This window comes from Aethalodelphis obliquidens, unplaced genomic scaffold (assembly GCF_003676395.1).
Source record: "Aethalodelphis obliquidens isolate GAN/ISIS:26980383/991018 unplaced genomic scaffold, ASM367639v1 scaffold31, whole genome shotgun sequence".
NCBI lineage: Eukaryota > Metazoa > Chordata > Mammalia > Artiodactyla > Delphinidae > Aethalodelphis > Aethalodelphis obliquidens.
Genome location: NW_020837975.1, coordinates 8,598,294 through 8,617,216, shown reverse-complemented (window position 1 = coordinate 8,617,216; position 18,923 = coordinate 8,598,294). Strand labels below are relative to the sequence as shown.

General features: G+C 46.9%; 1 protein-coding gene and 1 long non-coding RNA gene across 2 annotated transcripts in view; one reads left to right on the top strand and one right to left on the bottom strand.

Annotated features, from left to right (window-relative positions):
- The window catches only part of LOC113630866 (uncharacterized), a 52,169-nt gene extending 41,447 nt beyond the window's left edge, over nucleotides 1-10,722 (bottom strand). Inside the window, exons 1-2 of the long non-coding RNA XR_003437121.1 lie at nucleotides 10,554-10,722; nucleotides 5,708-5,841 (exon numbers count right to left, since the gene is read on the bottom strand). This is a non-coding gene — a long non-coding RNA (uncharacterized LOC113630866). The remainder of the gene's footprint in view (nucleotides 1-5,707; nucleotides 5,842-10,553) is intronic.
- Nucleotides 10,723-11,543: 821 nt separating this feature from the next.
- Nucleotides 11,544-18,434, top strand: ETV7 (ETS variant transcription factor 7). Its single transcript, XM_027126830.1, is given in 7 exon segments — nucleotides 11,544-11,607; nucleotides 11,816-11,938; nucleotides 13,249-13,255; nucleotides 13,371-13,576; nucleotides 15,354-15,496; nucleotides 18,104-18,204; nucleotides 18,317-18,434. Coding segments are annotated over 7 exon segments (762 nt in total).
- Nucleotides 18,435-18,923: the final 489 nt, after the last annotated feature.

Here is an 18,923-nt window from a genome sequence, read left to right as displayed (position 1 = left end):
ACGCAGCAACAAAGACCCAACACAGCCAAAAATAAAAAAATAAATAAATTTAAAAAATAAATAAACAAAACAACAAGACAGCACCACACACCTATTAGAGCTGCTAACCTCCTCCCAAAATGACAATACCGATTACTGGAGGAAGGGGAACAACAGCAACTCTTCTTCATTGCTGATGGAACGCACAGACGGCCTCTTGAGATACAGGTTGGCAGTATTTTCCAAAGCCAAAGAGGTCTCACATCTTGAGATCCATCCATCATGCCTCCAGTATTCACACAACTGCTTTGGAAAACTGTATCCACACAAAAACAAGGATGCTATTATGCACAGAACCTCTACTCATAATGTCTAAACCTTACAGGAATTAGGATGTGTTCAGTAGATGATGCATAAGCAAACTGGGGTACATCCATGTGAAAGGGAGCAGAATATGACACCCTGAAATGTGGAATTTCAAGAGAACCTAAAGAGCTAAAACAATTCTTAGAAACAAAATCAACACAGCACACAGCAACATTAAATAAAATGCTGTGATACTGGCATGAAGATATACATACGGATGAATGCAACTGAATGGAGATCCTAGAAATAAACCCATTCATCTATGATGAACAGATTTCAGACTACAGTCAACAGCATTAAAATGGGGGGAAATGGTGTTTTCAACAAATGGTGCTAGGTGACTGGCTAACCACATGCAGAGGAATGAAATTGGACCCTTACCTCATACCACATACAAAAAGCATCTCAAAATACATAAAAGGCTTAAATGTAAAAAGTAAAATTTTACTCAGCTCCTTGAATCCACGGGTTCCACATCAATGGATTCAACCAATGCCAGATCAAAAACTATTAGAAAAAAAATGCCAAAAAGTTTCAAAAGGAAAAACTTGAATTTACCACATTCCAGCAACTATTTACATAACATTCACATTGTTTTTACAACATTTATATAGCATTTATATTGCATTAGTTCTTATACACAATCTAGGAATGATCTGAAGTATACAGGAAGATGTACCTACGTTATGTGCAAATACTATATCATTTTATATAAGAGATTTGAGCATCCATGGATTTTGGTATCTGTGGGGTGTCCTGGAACCAATCCCTCATGGATACTGAGGGACGACTCTGTAAAATCTCCAATAAAACATAGGGATAAACCTTCATAACCAGCAACCAAAAGAAAAAAATTAGATTTCCTTAAAAAGCTTTGTGCATCAAAAAAATGCAATTTAGAAAGTGAAATGACAGCCCACAGAATGGAAGAATTTCACATTATATTTATATCTGATAAGTGTTTATCCAGGTGTATCAAGAACGTTTACAACTCATCAACAAAGACAAATAACCCAATTTTAAATGTGGACAAAGGACTTAAATAGACCCTTCCCCAAACAAGACATGCAGATGGTCAACAAGCAGCTGAAAAGATAGGATGGAAATGCAACTTAAAACCACAATGCAGTAATAATGCCTTCACACATGCTAAAATGGGTATAATCAAAAACATTTAAAATAACAAATGTTGGCAACAATGCAGAGACACTGAAACTTTTAAACCTTATTGTGGAAATGGAAAACGGTGCAACCTCTGTTTACTCTATGAATATACAATTATCTATGGTTCAACAACTCCACCCCTAGATATAGAACCCAAAGAACTGAAAACAGGTGTACACATCTATTGACAGCAGCACTGTTCACAACAGCCAAAAGGTAGAAACAATGCTAATGTCCACCAATGGGTAAATGGATAAGTGACATGGAGGCTGATCCATATTATTCTGTCTTAAAAGGAATCAAGTGAAATGATATAGTCTCTGTTGAAAACAGTATGGCAGTTCCTCAAAAACTTCCACATAGAATTAACATATAATCCATCAATTCCACATCAGGGTAGACCCAAAAGATTGAAAGCAGGGACTGGAACAGATACGGGTACGCTCATCTTCACAGCAATATTAATCACAGTAGCAAAAGGTGGAAGCGACCCAAGTGTCAATGGATGAATGGATAAACTAAATGTGGTATACACAAAAAGCATTGAAAATTCATCCTTAAAAACTAAGGAAATTCTGACACATGCTACAACATATATTAACCTTGATCCATTATGATAAGTGAAATAGCCCTGTCACAAAAGAACAAAAATGATATGATTCCACTTATATGAGGTATCCAGAGAAGTCAAGTTCAAAGGCAGAAAATAGAATGCAGTTGCTGAGGGGAATTAGTGTTTAATGGCTACAGAGTTTCACTGGTGAAAATGGAAAAGATCTGAACATGGATGGTGAGGATATTTGTACAACAATATGAGTGTGGTTAATGCCATAGAACCGTGTACTTAAAATGGTTTAAATGGTAAATGTTATGTACATTTAATCACAATAAAAAATGAATGAAGGGCGCAGTGGTTGAGAGTCCGCCTGCCGATGCAGGGGACACGGGTTCGTGCCCCGGTCCGGGAAGATCCCACATGCCGCAGAGCGGCTGGGCCCGTGAGCCATGGCTGCTGAGCCTGCGCGTCCAGAGCCTGTGCTCCGCAATGGGAGAAGTCACAACAGTGAGAAGCCCACATACCGCAAAAAAAAAAAAAAAAAAAAGAATGAAGTACTGATACATGTTCCAATACAGAAAAGGTCACCCAGATCTTACTCATTCTATGCACTTTCAATCCATCAAGGTTGTGATAATGAGGGAAAGTATCACTCATCATTTCAGAAGAACAAAACAGGATCAGAATGAAAAGAGACATTTCCCTAGAGTTGGGGCAGCTGGTGAAAGTTGAAGTGGGCCTGTGAATTGCATCATAATGTGGAAACCATAATATTTCCTCATGTGGAGGTTTCGTGCTGGTTCCCTGGAAGAGTGTCCCTATTTTGGGACACTGAAGTGTTTTGTGTACAGTGGCAAATGTGAGTACTTTGTACTGCTATTTTAAATTTTCTATACGTTTGAAATTACTGGTAAATAAATTACTTTTCAAAACAGTCATGTCAATAAAAGGAAAGAAATGTAGAGAAGACAAACAACCTTTGCTATAGAGACCAAGGCCTACCCAGATCCTGCTCACCCAAAATGATGATGCAATTCACCCTTGTAGGACTTCACACGTTTTTAAGGGACACTGTGGGAAGATTATATTAGTAGCCACTATGTCTTGGGTGTTGTGTATGACCTGGATGTGGTAGAAACAGTGGGATTTCTAATTCCAGTTTTCTGTATTAAATCACCAAAAAACTGTTAGAACCAATAAATGAATTCAGTAAAGCTGCAGGATACAAAATCAATACACAAAAATCAGTTGTGTTTTTCTACACTAATAATGAACCATCAGAGAGAGAGAAATCAAGAAAACAATCCCATTTACAATAACATCAAAAGAACCAACTACCTAGGAATAAATTTAACCCAAGATGTGAAAGAGCTGCACACTGAAAACCTTAAGACATTTGATGAAGAAACTGAAGACACAAATAAATGGAAAGATATCCTGTGCTCATGAATGGAAAGAATTAGTAGTGCTAAAATGTCCATTCTACCCAAAACAGTGTGCACATTCAATGCAATTCCTATCAAAATTCCAATGGAATTTTTCACAGAGGCTGAACAAACAATCCTGACATTTGCATGGAACCACAAAGGACCCCGAACAGCCAAGGGGATCCTGAGAAAGAAGAACAGCAGCTGGAGGAAACTCACTCACTGACTTGAAACCATATTACAAGGCTACAGTAACCAAACAGTGTAGAAATGGCACAAAAAGAAGCACACGGGCCAGAGGAATAGAATAGAGAGCCCAGGAAAAAACCACACATATGAGGTCAGTTAATTTATGACAAAGCTGCCAGGGATATACATCAGGGAAAGGACTGTCCCCTCAATGAACTGTGTGCGTGATAGACAGAAGGAGAGAATTACTGTGTTGGTGTCTTGGGGATATTTGGAGGAGTTTCTGACAGTGGGGACGCAATCTGTCCATCTTTTCCCTCCTTGGCAGAAATCTCCATGACATGAGCCTCTCTAAGAATCCTCCCCGAATTGGGGCCTGAAGAAATCAGAGCTGAGATTCCAATTGTCTTTACAGACAATATCGCAAGTATAACTATTACTTCAATAAGATAATTAAAAATGCTATTATTGGGAATTCCCTGGCAGTCCAGTGGTTAGGACTCCACGCTTTCACTGCTGCAGGCGTGGGTTCAACCCCTGGTCAGAGAACTAAGATCCCACAAGCCACATGGCATGGCCACACACACACACACACACACACACACACACACACACAAAATGTTATTATTGCCCTTTATTCCAAATGTGTAAGAGGGGAAGTGTGGTTCCATGCACATTCCATTCTAAACACTACGAGCCTAGTGTTTAGAGCTGTCTGATTTGATTGGACCTGTTCATTCATCCCCGACTGGCTTCAAACCCATCTGAATTACTGGCAATGACCAAGCCGAATCCAGAGACTCACCAGCGGGAAGGACACTGATGGAAACTTTCCTATTACCTGTCCTGTTGGTTTCTCTGCACCTTCTGGTCACTAGGTTGTGTCACTCCCTATGGTGCTGGGGTATCAAGTTTTTAATACGATTATCACCAATTATGAGACTAGAAAGAACAGAAATTCAGGCTATCCCATGAAATCTCTCTGAAACTAGAGGACAGAGTCACTTTATTTTCCTGGTTTAACAGGTCAGTTAGTTGTTGCTCATTACTAACTAGCCCTCTTTTACCATCATGCCAGGCAGTCAACTGAGATTTACTCATATTTATATTTACACTAGTTCTCCCTCAAAGAGCCTTCTGGATCAAAAGTGTGCACAACATCACCTCAGTCTGGAAATACTGGAAAGGCAGAATAAATCCAGTTTAATGTGACTTATGTAAATCATTTCTTACAGGGAATTCTCTTAGTGGGAAAGGTCAATGTTTTCCACCAAGTAAAAATAAATATAATACTGATCTGATCTCATCTGATCTCAAAATCGTGTTTTCTATAGGCACACATACAAACACACACACACTGGTATGGGCACACACACATGCACATGGGCAGACACACACCCTCTGCTAAAGTTACCAATAGCTTTTAAGGTCAGTGAAATCCATGATTACGAGCTTACGCTGTGGAATGAGCTGGATCTGGGTTTAAATCCTGCTTCTGGCTGTGCAACAGGGCACTTTACCTCCCTGCATGGTTCTCCTCTGCTGGTAAACAACACCCATGACAGAAGGGTTAATGTAAGGATCAGACAGAACAGTGCCCACTAAACTGGTGCTTCTCCAGCTCCACAGTGCACACGAATCATCTGGGAATCGTGTTACATTGGAGATGCTGATTCCGATTCTCAAGTGGGGCTTGATGCTCTAAGTTCCTAGGTGACCTTACACTGCTGGTCCATGCACCAAACTTGGCGTAGCAAAGCACATACTGAAACCTTACAAAAGGGAAACCAAAATTGCTATCCAGTGGTCCTGCCAGCCAAGTAAGAGAAGAAAGCTAAGAGGATTTTTTTGGTGCCCAGTGTGAGCTTGGTGTAAACTCAGTTTCTCTAGGTGTGGAGAAGGTGACACGTCTGGGGCCAGGCTTTACTCTGTCCCCTTATGAGCCTCAGCAATGACTTAATTTCCATTCTTCTGCCCAGGGTCAGTCAGGGGCCATGCGAACCCACAGAGATGGGGAGTCTCATACCTGTCATAGTCCTGGCAAATCTCCCCCACGGCCAGCAAGGCCTTCAGGTACTCGCTGGGCTGCTAGGCGTAGATGTAGTGCAGGGAACAGCTGTTCCTGGGGTCCCCATTTGAGGCGGTGGACTCTATAGCTACCTGGAAGAGAAGACAGGCGAATGGGTGGATTTAAAGTGAACGCATCTGTACGACAAAGGAGGCAAGACTATACAATGGTGGAAAGACAGTCTTTTCAACAAACGGTGCTGGGGAAACTGGTCAGCTACATGTAAAAAAATGAAATTAGATCATTCTTTAACACCATACACAAAAATATGCTCAAAATGGATTAAAGACCTAAATGTGAGACTGGACACTATAAAACTCCTAGAGAAAAACATAGGCAGAACACTCTCTGACATAAATCACAGGAATATCTTTTTCGGTCCATCTCCGAGAATAATGGAAATAAAAACAAAAATAAACAAATGGGACCTAATTAAACTCAAAAGCTTTTGCACAGCAAAGGAAACCATAAACAAAATGAAAAGACAACACACAGATTGGGAGAAAATATTTGTAAATGATGTGACCAATAAGGGATTAGTCTCCAAAATTTACAAACAGCTCATGAGGCTTAATAACATCAAAACAAACAACCCAATCAAAAAATGGGCAGAAAACCTAAATAGACATTTCTCCAAAGAAGATATATAGATGGCCAAGAGGCACATGAAAAGATGTTCAACATCGCTAATTATTAGAGAAATACAAATCAAAACCACAATGAGATATCACCTCACACCAGTCAAAATGGCTATCATCAAAAAATCCACAAACAATAAATGCTGGAGAGGGTGTGGAGAAAAGGGAACCCTCTTGCACTGTTGGTGGGAATGTAAAGTAGTACAGCCACTATGGAGAACAGTATGGAGGTGCCTTAAAAAACTAAAAATAGAGCTACCATATGACCCTGCAATCCCGCTCCTGGGCATATATCCAGAGAAAAACATGGTCTGAAAGGATACATGCACCCCAATGTTCACTGCAGCACTGTTTACAATAGCCAAGACATGGAAGCTACCTAAATGTCCATGCAACAGAGGAATGGTTAAAGGAAGATGTGGTACATGTACATAATGGAATATTACTCAGTCATTAAAAAGAATGAAATAATGCCATTTGCAGCAACATGGATGGACCTAGAGACTGTCATACTGAGTGAAGTAAGTCAGACAGAGAAAGAGAAATATCACAATATCCCTTCTATGCGGAATCTAAAAAGAAATAATACAAAGGAACTCATGTACAAAACAGAAACAGCCTCATAAACTTAGAGAACGAACTTATGGTTACCAGGGGGGAAGGGATAGTCAGGGAGTTTGGGATCGACATGTACACACTGCTATATTTAAGATGGATAACCAACAAGGACCTAATGTATAGCACACAGAACTCTGCTCAATGTTATGTGGCAACCTGGATGGGAGGGGAGTTTGGGGAAGAATGGACACATGTATATGTATGGCTGAGTTGCTTTGCTGTGCACCTGAAATTATCACAACAGTGTTAAGTGGCTATACCCCAATATAAAATTAAAAGTTCAAAAAATAAAATAAAGTGAACACATCTTGTAGGAATTGCAATCAGCCCTGAGAGAGACACGGCCTGAGGGGGTGGGGGGAAAGCAGCACCTTATACACACTGCTGATAAGTGATAAGTAGGGTTAAAGAACAAATTCATTAGCTTTAAAAACTAGTTACTAGGGAATTCCCTGGTGGTCCAGGGGTTAGGACTAGGCACTTTCACCGCCGAGGGCCTGGGTTCAATCCCTGGTCGGAGAACTAAGATCCTGTAAGCCAAGGGATCTTTTTTTAAAATAATTAATTAATTAATTAAATTTATTTTTGGCTGCATTGGGTCTTCGTTCCTGCGTGCAGGCTTTCTCTAGTTGTGGTGAGCGGGGGCTACTCTTTGTTGCGGTGCATGGGCTTCTCACTGCTGTGGCTTCTCTTGTTGTGGAGCATGGGCTCTAGGTGCATGGGCTTCAGTAGTTGTGGCACACGGGCTCAGGAGCTGTGTCTCGCAGGCTGTAAAGAGCAGGCTCAGTAGTTGTGGCGCACGGGCTTAGTTGCTCTGCGGCATGTGGGATCTTCCCAGGCCAGGGCTCGAACCCGTGTCCCCTGCCTTGGCAGGTGGATTCTTAACCACTGTGCCAGCAGGGAAGCCTGGAAGGTCAGTTCTAATGTCTTTAAAAATGTGACATTTTATTGGAAGTGCATTTTATGTTTTTGTTTTTTTGGCCGAGCCATGCAGCATGTGGGATCTTAGTTTCCTGACTAGGGATGGAACCCGTGCCCCTTGTAGTGGAAGCACAAAGTCTTAACCACTGGACAGCCAGGGAAGTCCCTGGAAGTGCATTTAAAATTTTCTGTCTTGATATTTGGAGACTCCAGTGGACTAGCTACTGTTGCCAAGGCAGTATGACTTTGGGCTATTGCAGGGATCCAAAGGGGTTTTTGTTGGTTTTTTAAAAAAATATTAACATGAGAAAAATGGAAAAAGTAAATATAGAAGCCAAATTCAGCCTCTTTTCTCTTCAAAATGCATAAAATACAGATCTTCTGGTTATATCTCTGATTAAAAAATACAAAGACTCATGAAGTGATTTTCCCAACTGGCAGAGAGACTTTCTCCCAGTCGGTAGAGCTGGTACCATCAGAGTCCTCTTCTCATTCTTTGTTCTGGATTGAGACCCCTCTGAAAATGTGGGACATTGATTCTACACAATATTAACTCCTCACCTCCCAACATGTTTACTCCAAATGGAAAAATCCTTTATGTGAATAAAGGTGGCCATCGAGGTCCAGAGTGTTCTCTTTGAGGGAACTCATGAAGAGAAGACAGAGAAACGCATGGTGCAAACCATACAAATACATTCAGTTGGGTTCCAAAAGATTCAAATGCAGTTGAGAATAAAGATCCCACCACCAACCCATTTTTTTTCCTCTGTGATTATTCCTTCTAGTCAGTGTAATGTAAAAGTGTTTGGTCACGAAGATGGGCTCAAATCATCTGATGATGGGAAGAATCAAAGCCTCTATTTCCTGGAATACTACATAAAACTTCTGTAGAAACAGATAACATCTTTGCTTCCTACTAACTGGAATGTGGTATTTTAAAATCAGAAGTCCAACTGCAGATCAAAAAACCCTGTAGTACAAGGCACTTTTTTTTTTTAAATAAATTTATTTAATTTTGGCTGTGTTGGGTTTTCGTTTCTGTGTGTGGGCTTTCTCTAGTTGCGGCGAGCGGGGGCTACTCTTCAACGTGGTGCGCGGGCTTCTCATTGTCGTGGCTTCTCTTGTTGCAGAGCACAGGCTCTAGACGCGCAGGCTCAGTAGTTGTGCCTCAAGGGCTTAGTTGCTCCGCAGCCTGTGGGATCTTCCCAGACCAGGGCTCGAACCCGTGTTCCCTACATTAGCAGGCAGATTCTTAACCACTGCGCCACCAGGGAAGTCCAGTACAAGGCACTTTTTAATCAAAACCTCCAAAACCAGGGTCTCCTTAAGACAAACCAAGGGTTCAAACAAAATGCTATGTTGTTACCAGAGACCGGGAGATAAACAGGAAGTCTCTGAAGTGCAATGAAAATACAACTCACAAACCTCAGAGTAATGATTTTTAAAGAACTGTTTGGAAGCTCTAGGAAAGTGCCTGTCTCATGCTGGGAAGCTCGCTGGACCCCAACGGCTCCTGCTCCCAATAAATGATGCCGGGAGTGTGTCTGGAAGAATAAACATGAGACTGAGCATTCATAGGAACGGTATAGGTTTGATGTCCATGTGCGTCTTCACACGGGAACACGTGAGCAGATCTTTAGTTCCATTCTAGGCAAGCTCCTCTCATCCGACCATTCAAAACTGCCCAGCCACTCCTACCATGGACAGATACTTCCTTTCACTGAATGCTCAGGGGAAATCACCTGGTTTGGATGCGGTTTGAGTTTGATCCTGTGACACCATCAGCATTTCCCACCAGAGATAAATGAGGAGATTCTGGCCTTTATCAGTATGCTATGAACACAGGTGTCCTGGCTGTACTTGCCAACCCTCCTTCTATTTTTATTCACCTATCTACCTGTAAGTGCCTTTGACCTACTCTGAGCTCAGACCCTTGATCTATTAGAGTAACTCTGTCAGTCTTTCTTTAAAAATGAACAGGCAATAAAATGAATTTAACCCAGAAGCAGCAGCTCAGCAAGGGAAATGAAAACATCAGAAGCACCTTTTCGGCCGAGGCCAGAGCTTCAGGGGTCCCTCCAGTCCTCTCCCCCGCCCCCTCCTCCCTGGTACTTTATCTAATAGAGGAAGGAGCACGGAGGGACTTGGCTGAATCAAGGGACCTGCGAGACTATGGATGAGTTTTAAGCCCGAGACGCAATTAAATATTATTGGAACCTACTGTAAGGGGGGCGGGGAGGGGAGGTTAGGAGGCTGAGAGGCTGAGTCCCAACGCAGCGGGGTCCAGCCCCGGGACCCAGCGCAGACGAACCACCCCCACCCCGCCCCCTCGATTCCCAGCAGCCAGGAGGAGGAGCCCTGCGACTCCAGCCCGGACTTTGCGCCTCCCCCTCCCCGAGTCCCCTCAGGACGCACAAGTCGGGCCCCTTGCTCACCCCAGACCGCCCGAGCAAGCCGGGCGGTGGGCAGGGGCGAGATGAGGGGCCGAAGTTCCCCTGGACGAAGATGCTGCGCGCAGCTCTTCCTAACGAGCAGGGGCGGCTCGAAGCGAACCCCTGTGCCTCAAAAGTTGGTCTCGCCGGGAGAGGAGGCCCGGGGACGCGGCGCCGGGGCCGGGCCCAACTTACCTGGCGCGCGGCCCGGAGGGCGGACGGGGCTTAGCTGGCGGGGCCAGTCCAGCCCGCGGCGGCAGTTCGGCCATGGGCGCGGCCGGGCTTCGTGCCGCCCTCCCCTCGGGCGCTGGGCACTCTGCCAGGGTGGAGGGAAGAGACGCCGAGCCGGGAATTCAAGCTCCGCGAGACCCGGGCTCCATTCTGGACGGCGGGGGCGGGGCCGCTTGGCCCACTGTCACGTGCCCGGCCCTATTTCAGGCGCCCTAGCTTCAGAGCAGGTGCCCAGCCTTCAAATCATGTAAACCGGCTCTTTGTCTCTGAAAGGACTCCAGGTCACTGTTTGCCCCTCCAGCCTGCAACTTGAAACGTTGTAACTTCCCCGTTGACCCCAGCGCCTAACATAGCTTCTGGCAGAAAGGCTGAGATCAGTGATTGTTCAACACTCGGATAAGTGAGACCCTTCTCTTGGAGGAGGGGTGTGGGGACAGGAGGAAGAGGCTCAGATGGAAAGGGAAGAAGGAAGTTTGGGGAGAACTCAAGAGAAAGGGCAGGGATGAACACAGCCTGCTCACGCAAATACTGCCGCTTTTACACGCTCCACTGTTCTCGACCACCAGCCCCGTTTTCCAGATGCCAACACCCACGCAGGCCTGCGGCTTGCAAACTGCAAGCCCAAGAGTCAAGCCAGGTAGTTCTGCCTCTGGAGAAACAAAGGGCAGTCAGACTGCAGACAGCCTGTGAGGCTGTGTGGCCACTGGGCCACCCGACCAGGCTGGAAGTGCCTTGTCGGATGCTGAAGGCTGAACTCTGTCTCATCTGTGAGGTGAGGCGATTTGAGCCAGAGAGTCAGGCACCCCGTAGCCAAGCCCTCGTCTCTGGGCACCTCCTTGGGGTTCCGTCAACCCCATCCAGCCCATGCTCTCCAGCAACAAGGACGAGCTGCACTGGCTGCGCTTGGCTGGGCAGGCGTATTCTCTGCAGCACACCAGGGAGCAGGACTTTGAGATGAACGGCCGAGCCCTTTGCATCCTCACCAAGGACGACTTCCCACTCCGCTCCCTGGGTTCAGGTCGGGGTCACTCACTGGCTTCTCTGATGCAAACCGGGGTGGGGGGGAGCGGGGGTGGGGGTGGGGAGCTGTCTTGCTCCCTCCCTCTCCCTTCCCCATTTCCATCCTAAGGCCTCTGCGTAGCATCTCCATCAGCACGAATCTTGTGACGGACATGCCAGCTGACACCTGGTCAGCAGCCTGCCCTCCCGCGCCCCCCCCGCTTCAGCTGACGTTCTGTATGAGTTGCTCCAGTACATCAAGACCCAGCGGCAAAGGGCATGTGGGCCCTTTTTCGGAAGAGCTTTCAGGCAGAGGATGCCCACTCAGCCCTTCCCCTGCTGCCTGGAAGGTGAGGAGGCTCTCTGAGACCCTCCCCCAGATTGGCCTCATCAGAGGGCAGAGCTTCTTCCAGGCAAAATGATGAAAGAGGCAGCATTGTGGGCCAGGCTCCCCATCTCCCCCTGCCCTGCCTCCCCAACTCTCACCCCTGCCCTCTGTGACTGTCCTCTAGCCGAGGGGCCTTGCCTCTCATCTCCCCCTTTCTCTGCTCTCCTCTCCAGCAGAGGGTTGTTTATGTGGCATCCCTCTCTTCTCCTCCTGATCTCTCCATGGAAATTGCTCTCCTCAGGGTCTCCAGGGACCTGCACACAGGGCTGTTCATGTCACTCCCAGTCCTTACTCACTGCTGCAACCTTCCAGTTGCTTGGGCCAAAACGCTGTATGTCATTTTTGATTACTTTCTTTCTCTGTCATCCTCATCCCAACTGTCAACAACTCCTGCTGGCTCTACCTTCAAGATCTACCCAGAATCCAACCACTTCACACACCTGTAGTGCTGCCCAGGTCCAGCCCCTGCCTCCTCTGGAGAACCTCCTCACTGGTCTCCTTGCTTCTACCCTTGATCTCCTATGATCTATTCTCAACAGAGTAGCCAGAGATTCATAAGTCAGGTCATGTTACTTCTTTGCTCAAAATCTTCCAGTGGCTCTCATCTCACTCGTCAAAGCCCCAGTCCATACAACGACCTCCCTGCCCTCTGCTGTCCTCTCCCACTCCTCTCCCTCTTGCTCATGCTTCTCCAGCCACACCAGCCTCCCTGCTCATTGAACAAGCCAGAGAAACCCCTGCCTCAGGGCCTTTGCACTTACTGTTCCCTCTGCCTTGCAACCTCTTCTTTACATGCCCGCATAGCTCACTCATCTACCTCCTTAGGTGTCTGTTCAAATGTTATCATGTCTGTGAGGCATTTCCCAGAATTCTCTATTTGCCTTGTACAGTAGTGCTTTATCCCTTCCCCCCATATTGGATACTACTTCTATTTCCTTTTTTATTTTAATCATCTGTCTTCCTCCCCCTCCCTACCCGACTAGAATATAAAGCTCCATGAGGGCAGAAGCTCTTTTCAGTTTAGTGATGTGTCCCCAACATTCTTAGAACAATGCCTGTCTCATTGAAGGTCCTCCATCAATAGTTATTGGGTGGATGAAGAGGGCACCTGGGTTCTGGACCTGGCTCTGTCACCTCTTGGCATTGTGAACAATTTTACAGATGAGGGAGCAGGTTTGAGAAACTAAGTTACTTGTCTGGGAGCTAGGGTTAGCACCTGGGCTGTCTGGCCCTCACCCACACCCTCCGGTGCTTCCCTGACCTTCTAACCAGGGGCTGGGTGTGGGGAGAGCACTAGGAGTGCAGCCCCACGGGCTCCCGCGCATGTCACTGAGGGGGTCTGGGTTGGGGGAGGCTCTGGGCCCAAAGAATCGATGGTGCTCCTCTGCTTGCAGAGGGGATCGGGGCCTCCTGCAGCAGCCACCAGCCCTGGGGCTTGCCAGCTCCTTGAGCCATGTGGATGCCCCTGGCCTGGCCAGCTGGCCCCTCAGCAGGCAGGAGTCCCTCAGTTTATCTCACTGCGTGGAGCTCAGCTGCAGGGCTGAGGGAGTCTCCTCCTTCCCCACGATGCCACAGGCCCCCATTGATGGCAGGATCACTGGTGAGTAGGAGGCTGTGCTCCCCTGGCACACAGGAGGGAGGTGTGCTGAGGCTAAGTCCCAGAGGGGGGTGGGTGACAAAGAGGAGGGTTATTTTGATCTGGGGAATGAGAGGGTCTGTGCTTGGCAGTGGTGTGTGGAGTAATTCTCCTGTGTGCTGGTCACAGTCTGGTCACAGCAGGCAGAAAGTGCTGCCCGGGATCACCAAGCCCACCCTATGTCCAGGCCAGGGACGATTTACCAGTCATAGTTCAGACAGTCAGACTGGCCTAGGGTATGCCCCCTCCCCCTTTAAAACTTTATTTTTATAATTAATTTTTAAAAATTAATTTATTTTTGGCTGCTTTGGGTCTTTGTTGCTGCGTGTGGGCTTTCTCTAGTTGTGGCGAGCGGGAGCTACTCTTTGTTGCAGTGCGTGGGCTTCTCTTTGCAGTGGCTTCTCTTGTTATGGAGCACGGGCTCTAGGCATGTGGGCTTCAGTAGTTGTGACTCGCGGGCTTAGTTGCTCTGCGGCATGTGGGATCTTCCCAGACCAGGGATCGAACCAGTGTCCCCTGCATTGGCAGGCGGATTCTTAACCACTGCATCACCAGGGAAGCCCCAAAACTTCATTTATTTTTAAATAGTTGAGTGTTTACTATGTGCCAGGCATGGTTCTAAGGCTTTTATTTAACCCCACAACAGCCCTCTGAGGTTGGTATTATTATTAGCCCCATTTTACAGATAAGGAGAATGAGGCACAGAGAGGTTAAGTGACCTTCCCATGGTCACACAGCAGTAAGTGGCAGAATTGAAGTGTGAATCCAGGCAGTCTGACTCTAGGGCCTGAACTCTAATCAGGTGATATACTTCTCCACATTCATTGTTAAAGGACTGACTAACAGACAGGTAACCAGATGGACTGACAGATAAGCTGACTGCCTTCCCAAAGTGTGTTTTCTAGTCATGGCGGGGCCACTACATTTATCCTAAGACACCACAGAGGGGGCAGAAACTTAGCTCCTGGGTTGAAAGTGACTGGGAGTCACTGAAACACAGTTATTTGATTTTAATATAATGCTTAACATTCTTAGAGCACTTACTCTGTACCAGGCACTGTGCTAAGGGTCTTTTGGTCGATTATGTCACTTAATCCTCACATCACCCAACACGAGGAAACTATGGCTCAGAAGAAGTCCGGTAACCTGCCCCCCACGCCCGAGCCAGGTGGCCCAGGTGGGACTTAAGAGCTTGCGCCCAGGCTCCCTCTGCCACTTGCCCTTCATGATAGCACGTTCGATTTTCCAGAACCTCCTGCTAGGGTGCTGGCTGGATAGGATGGATGTTACAATCCTGATTTAATAGAGATCCGGGAGGTTGAGTGACTGGGCCAGGGGCAGAGAGGGACCTGGAGACAGGGTTCCAGCCGCCAGCCACTGGCCAGTGCCCCCGCCACCTGCGCCTGGGCGAAGGGTGTTGGCTTTGGTGTCTGAAGAGCTGGGTTAGGCTCCCCATTCCGCCTGCTCCTTAGGAGCCTGGTGACTGGGTTATGTCCATACCTCTCTGAGCCCATTTCCTCATCCCTTCCTGGGGGTAAAGGTCTCCACCTGTTAGAGTCAGGATGATTGAATGAGATGAGTAATGAGGCCCCACGTGTGGCTGTTTCTGTTAGTACCGTCGTCTTCACCATCCCACTGCACGACTGGGCCCCGGCTTCGAGAGCCCCAGAGCACCTTTCTCACGCTCGTCCTCACAGCTCCATGAAGGCGCCCCGTCTGCACCCTCTGTGCTCAACTGCAGACTGCCAGCTGCTGTGGGATTACAAGTATCAGCTGCTCTCTGACACCTGGTACAAGCCCTACATCAAGTGGGAAGACAATAATGCCAAGATCTTCTGAGTTGTGGATCCAAATGGGCTTGCCAGATTCTGGGGAAACCACAAGGTGAACCTCAGCCAGCGCACAGGATGGTCTCAACACACATGACAGGGCAGGGGCCACAGTGGACCCCTCAGCACTAGGGGACAGGCCTCAACTGATGGGAGCTTCACCAGCAGCCCCAGAAGTGTTGGGATCATATTTTCTTAAATTCTTTTCTTTTTTTTTTTGAATTTTATTTATTTAGTTTTTATACAGCAGGTTCTTATTAGTTATCTATTTTATACAGATTAGTGTATATATGTCACTCCCAATCTCCCAATTCATCCCCCCACTCCCCACCCTCACTTTCCCCCCTTGGTGTCCATACGTTTGTTCTCTACATCTATGTCTCAGAAGCCTTGCAAACTGGTTCATCTATACCATTTTTCTAGATTCCACATATATGCGTTAATATACGATATTTGTTTTTCCCTTTCTGACTTACTTCACTCTGTATGACAGTCTCTCGGTTCATCCATGTCTCTATAAATGACCCAATTTCGTTCCCTTTTATGGCTGAGTAATATTCCATCGTATATATGTACCACATCTTCTTTATCCATTCGTCTGTTGATGGGCATTTAGGTTGCTTCCATGACCTGGCTATTGTAAATAGTGCTGCAATGAACATTGGGGTGCATGTGTCTTTTTGAATTATGGTTTTCTCTGGGTATATGCCCAGTAGTGGGATTGCTGGGTCATATGGTAGTTCTATTTTTAGTTTTTTAAGGAACCTCCATATATTCTCCATAGTGGCTGTTGTTGGGATCATTTTATTTTGGGAGATTCCGAGGGACAGGCAGTTACTTCTTGAGGATGGGGACTGTCCCTGGAACTCAGGAATCTTGCCTTCTAATTGCTTAATTCCACCTTTCCTTAGCATTTAAGGCTTTCAAAGCACGCTTACATGAATTGTGCATCATTTGCTGTTAAGCCAGGTGAGGAAGCTGGTACCCTGGAGGAAGCTGGGACAGAAACCCAGGTCTCAGGCCCTGCAGAATCATCAGCTGTCAGGGCTGGAAAGGCCTGGGGATGACCGAGGCCAGCATTCCTAACGTGAGGAGCGCCCATACCTAAATGGGTGTCTGCCAGGGGATTTTAGGTGGTTTACTCCAAATTCTAATCATTATTTATTTTAGTAAGCATTAGGATGACAAAATTTAACTACTTTGTCAATCTCATGATTGACAGTGGTGATATAAAACCAGTGTGCTAGTCTATAAATAAATTCATATAGGTTAAAAAGAGTCTTTAAAGAAAACTATTAACAATAATGATCAGGCTTCCCTGGTGGAGCAGTGGTTGAGAATCTGCCTGCCAATGCAGGGGACATGGGTTCGAGCCCTGGTCCGGAAAGATCCCACCTGCTGTGGAGCAACTAAGCCAATGCGCCACAACTACTGAGCCTGTGCTCTAGAGCCCGCAAGCCACAACTACTAAGTCCGCATGCTGCAACTACTGAAGCCCTTGTGCCTAGAGCCCGTGCTCTGCAACAAGAGAAGCCACCACAATGAGAAGCCCCACGCACCACAGCGAAGAGTAGCCCCCGCTCGCCGCCATTAGAGAAAGCCCATGCGCAGCAACAAAGACCCAACACGACCAAAAATAAATAAATAAGTTAAATAAATTAAAACAAACAAACAAAAAACCAATAATGATCATCTGCAATATATAGCATCTCCTAAAATGGCACAGCATTTGATTGCCAAGCATTGCTCAGAGGGCTTTGCTTGTATTAACTCATTTAATCCTCACAACAACCTCATGGGGTGGATATTATCAGATGGGGAAACTGAGGCACAGAGAGGTGTATCAACTTGTCCCAGTGTTTGCAGCCAGTAGGTGGCAGAGCAGAGACCTGAATCCAGACCACGTAGCTCTGGGCGCCACCCTGTTTTGTGGCCTCTGGGTAGTGCTGGTGGCTGGAAGGATGCAAATGACTAAAGTTTGGGTGTGCTTATCTGGAGGGAGGGCAACTGAGGCCCCAAGGGCAGCAATTCCATTTAGTGAGCACAGACCACATGCTAAGCACTGTGCTAAGTGCTCTCATGGATTAACTAATTTAATGCTCACAACAAATCTGTGAGATTGATGTTTTTATTTTCATTTTATAGCTGGGGCAACAGATGCAGAGAGGTAAAGAAACTTATCCAAGGTCACACAGCTGCCAAATGGTGGAGCTGGAGCTTAAATTGACACCAAAGCCCAGCCTCTTTGTCCCTACTCTGCACAGTCCACTCCCCAGAGAGAGGAAAACCTGACTTGGTCAAAGTCACACAGCTAGGTGGCAAGGCCCTCATGCTACCCCACCATGCTGTCTCTCCTACTAACTATATATTTATTTGTTACTACTCGTGACATTTGCCATTTAAAAGCAACATGCAATTCACTCCTGGCCCATGGGTCTCAGTCAGGTAGGTGACAGAACCATCCCATTGTTTCTTCCTACACACCCCCCACCCCGGCCTTCCCCTGCCTTTCTCCTTCCCAATGCATGAGAACTTTCATATTCCCTAACAGACCCCTGGGCTGAGGGTCTTAAGAAACCATCCAGTCCAACCTGCTCCCTCCCAGGCCTGGAAGGAGCAGGGTGGGGAGTAGGGGGTGATGTGGGGCTGCTTTTCCTTCCAGAAGCAGGTGAACGTGACCTATGAGAACATGTCACATGCCTTGTGCCCCTACCATAATCTGAACATCATTAAGACGGAACCCAGGCAGAAACTCCTGTTCAGGTGAGTGGCCTAGGGGCCAAGATGCCAGGTGGAGTGGAGCTGGGGTGGGGTGGCCTGGAAGACCTCTGCAGCTGGGGCACGGGCTGATTTGCAGCTGGGGCCTGAATTCCAGATTTCTGAAGACACCCAGGAAGATCAATCAGGACAAGGGCAACAGCAGGGAGCTTCTGGAGAGCCAGGAGCAGGACAGAGTGGACTTTAAGGAGGAGATGCTGGAAGTCTCTCTGTGAAGGACATGTGGACTCCAGACACCGGGCACCAACAGGTCAGAGACTGAGTCTCCCACGAAGGCAGCTAGCTGTTCCTCCCTCCTCCCAGGGCAGCAGGGAACCCCAGCTGGGTTTTGCACTCTCGGATCAGAGCTGGTGTCTCAGACCTCAAAGCTGCCGCCTGGGGACCTGGAACAGCTGAGAACCGGCAGGCCTCACCTCCAGGACACTGTGGGGGCACTCTTTGGATAGGGCAGCCCTGGTTGCTAAGTGGGAGCACAGGGAGTGAACTTTCTCCCTACCCTGCCCCTTAGTACCTGCCCAGCTCAGGAGAGGAAGCCAGTCGCTGAGAGAACATCCAGCCCAATTCCTTCAATTTACGGAAGAAGGAAGCAGAAGTCCCTCACTGAGCCTCAGTTTTCCTCATCTGCAAAATGGGCAAGCTCATGAAAACCACCCTCAGGGGGCTGGTGCATGAAATGGAAAAAAGAATTACTGCTTTGTCAACCT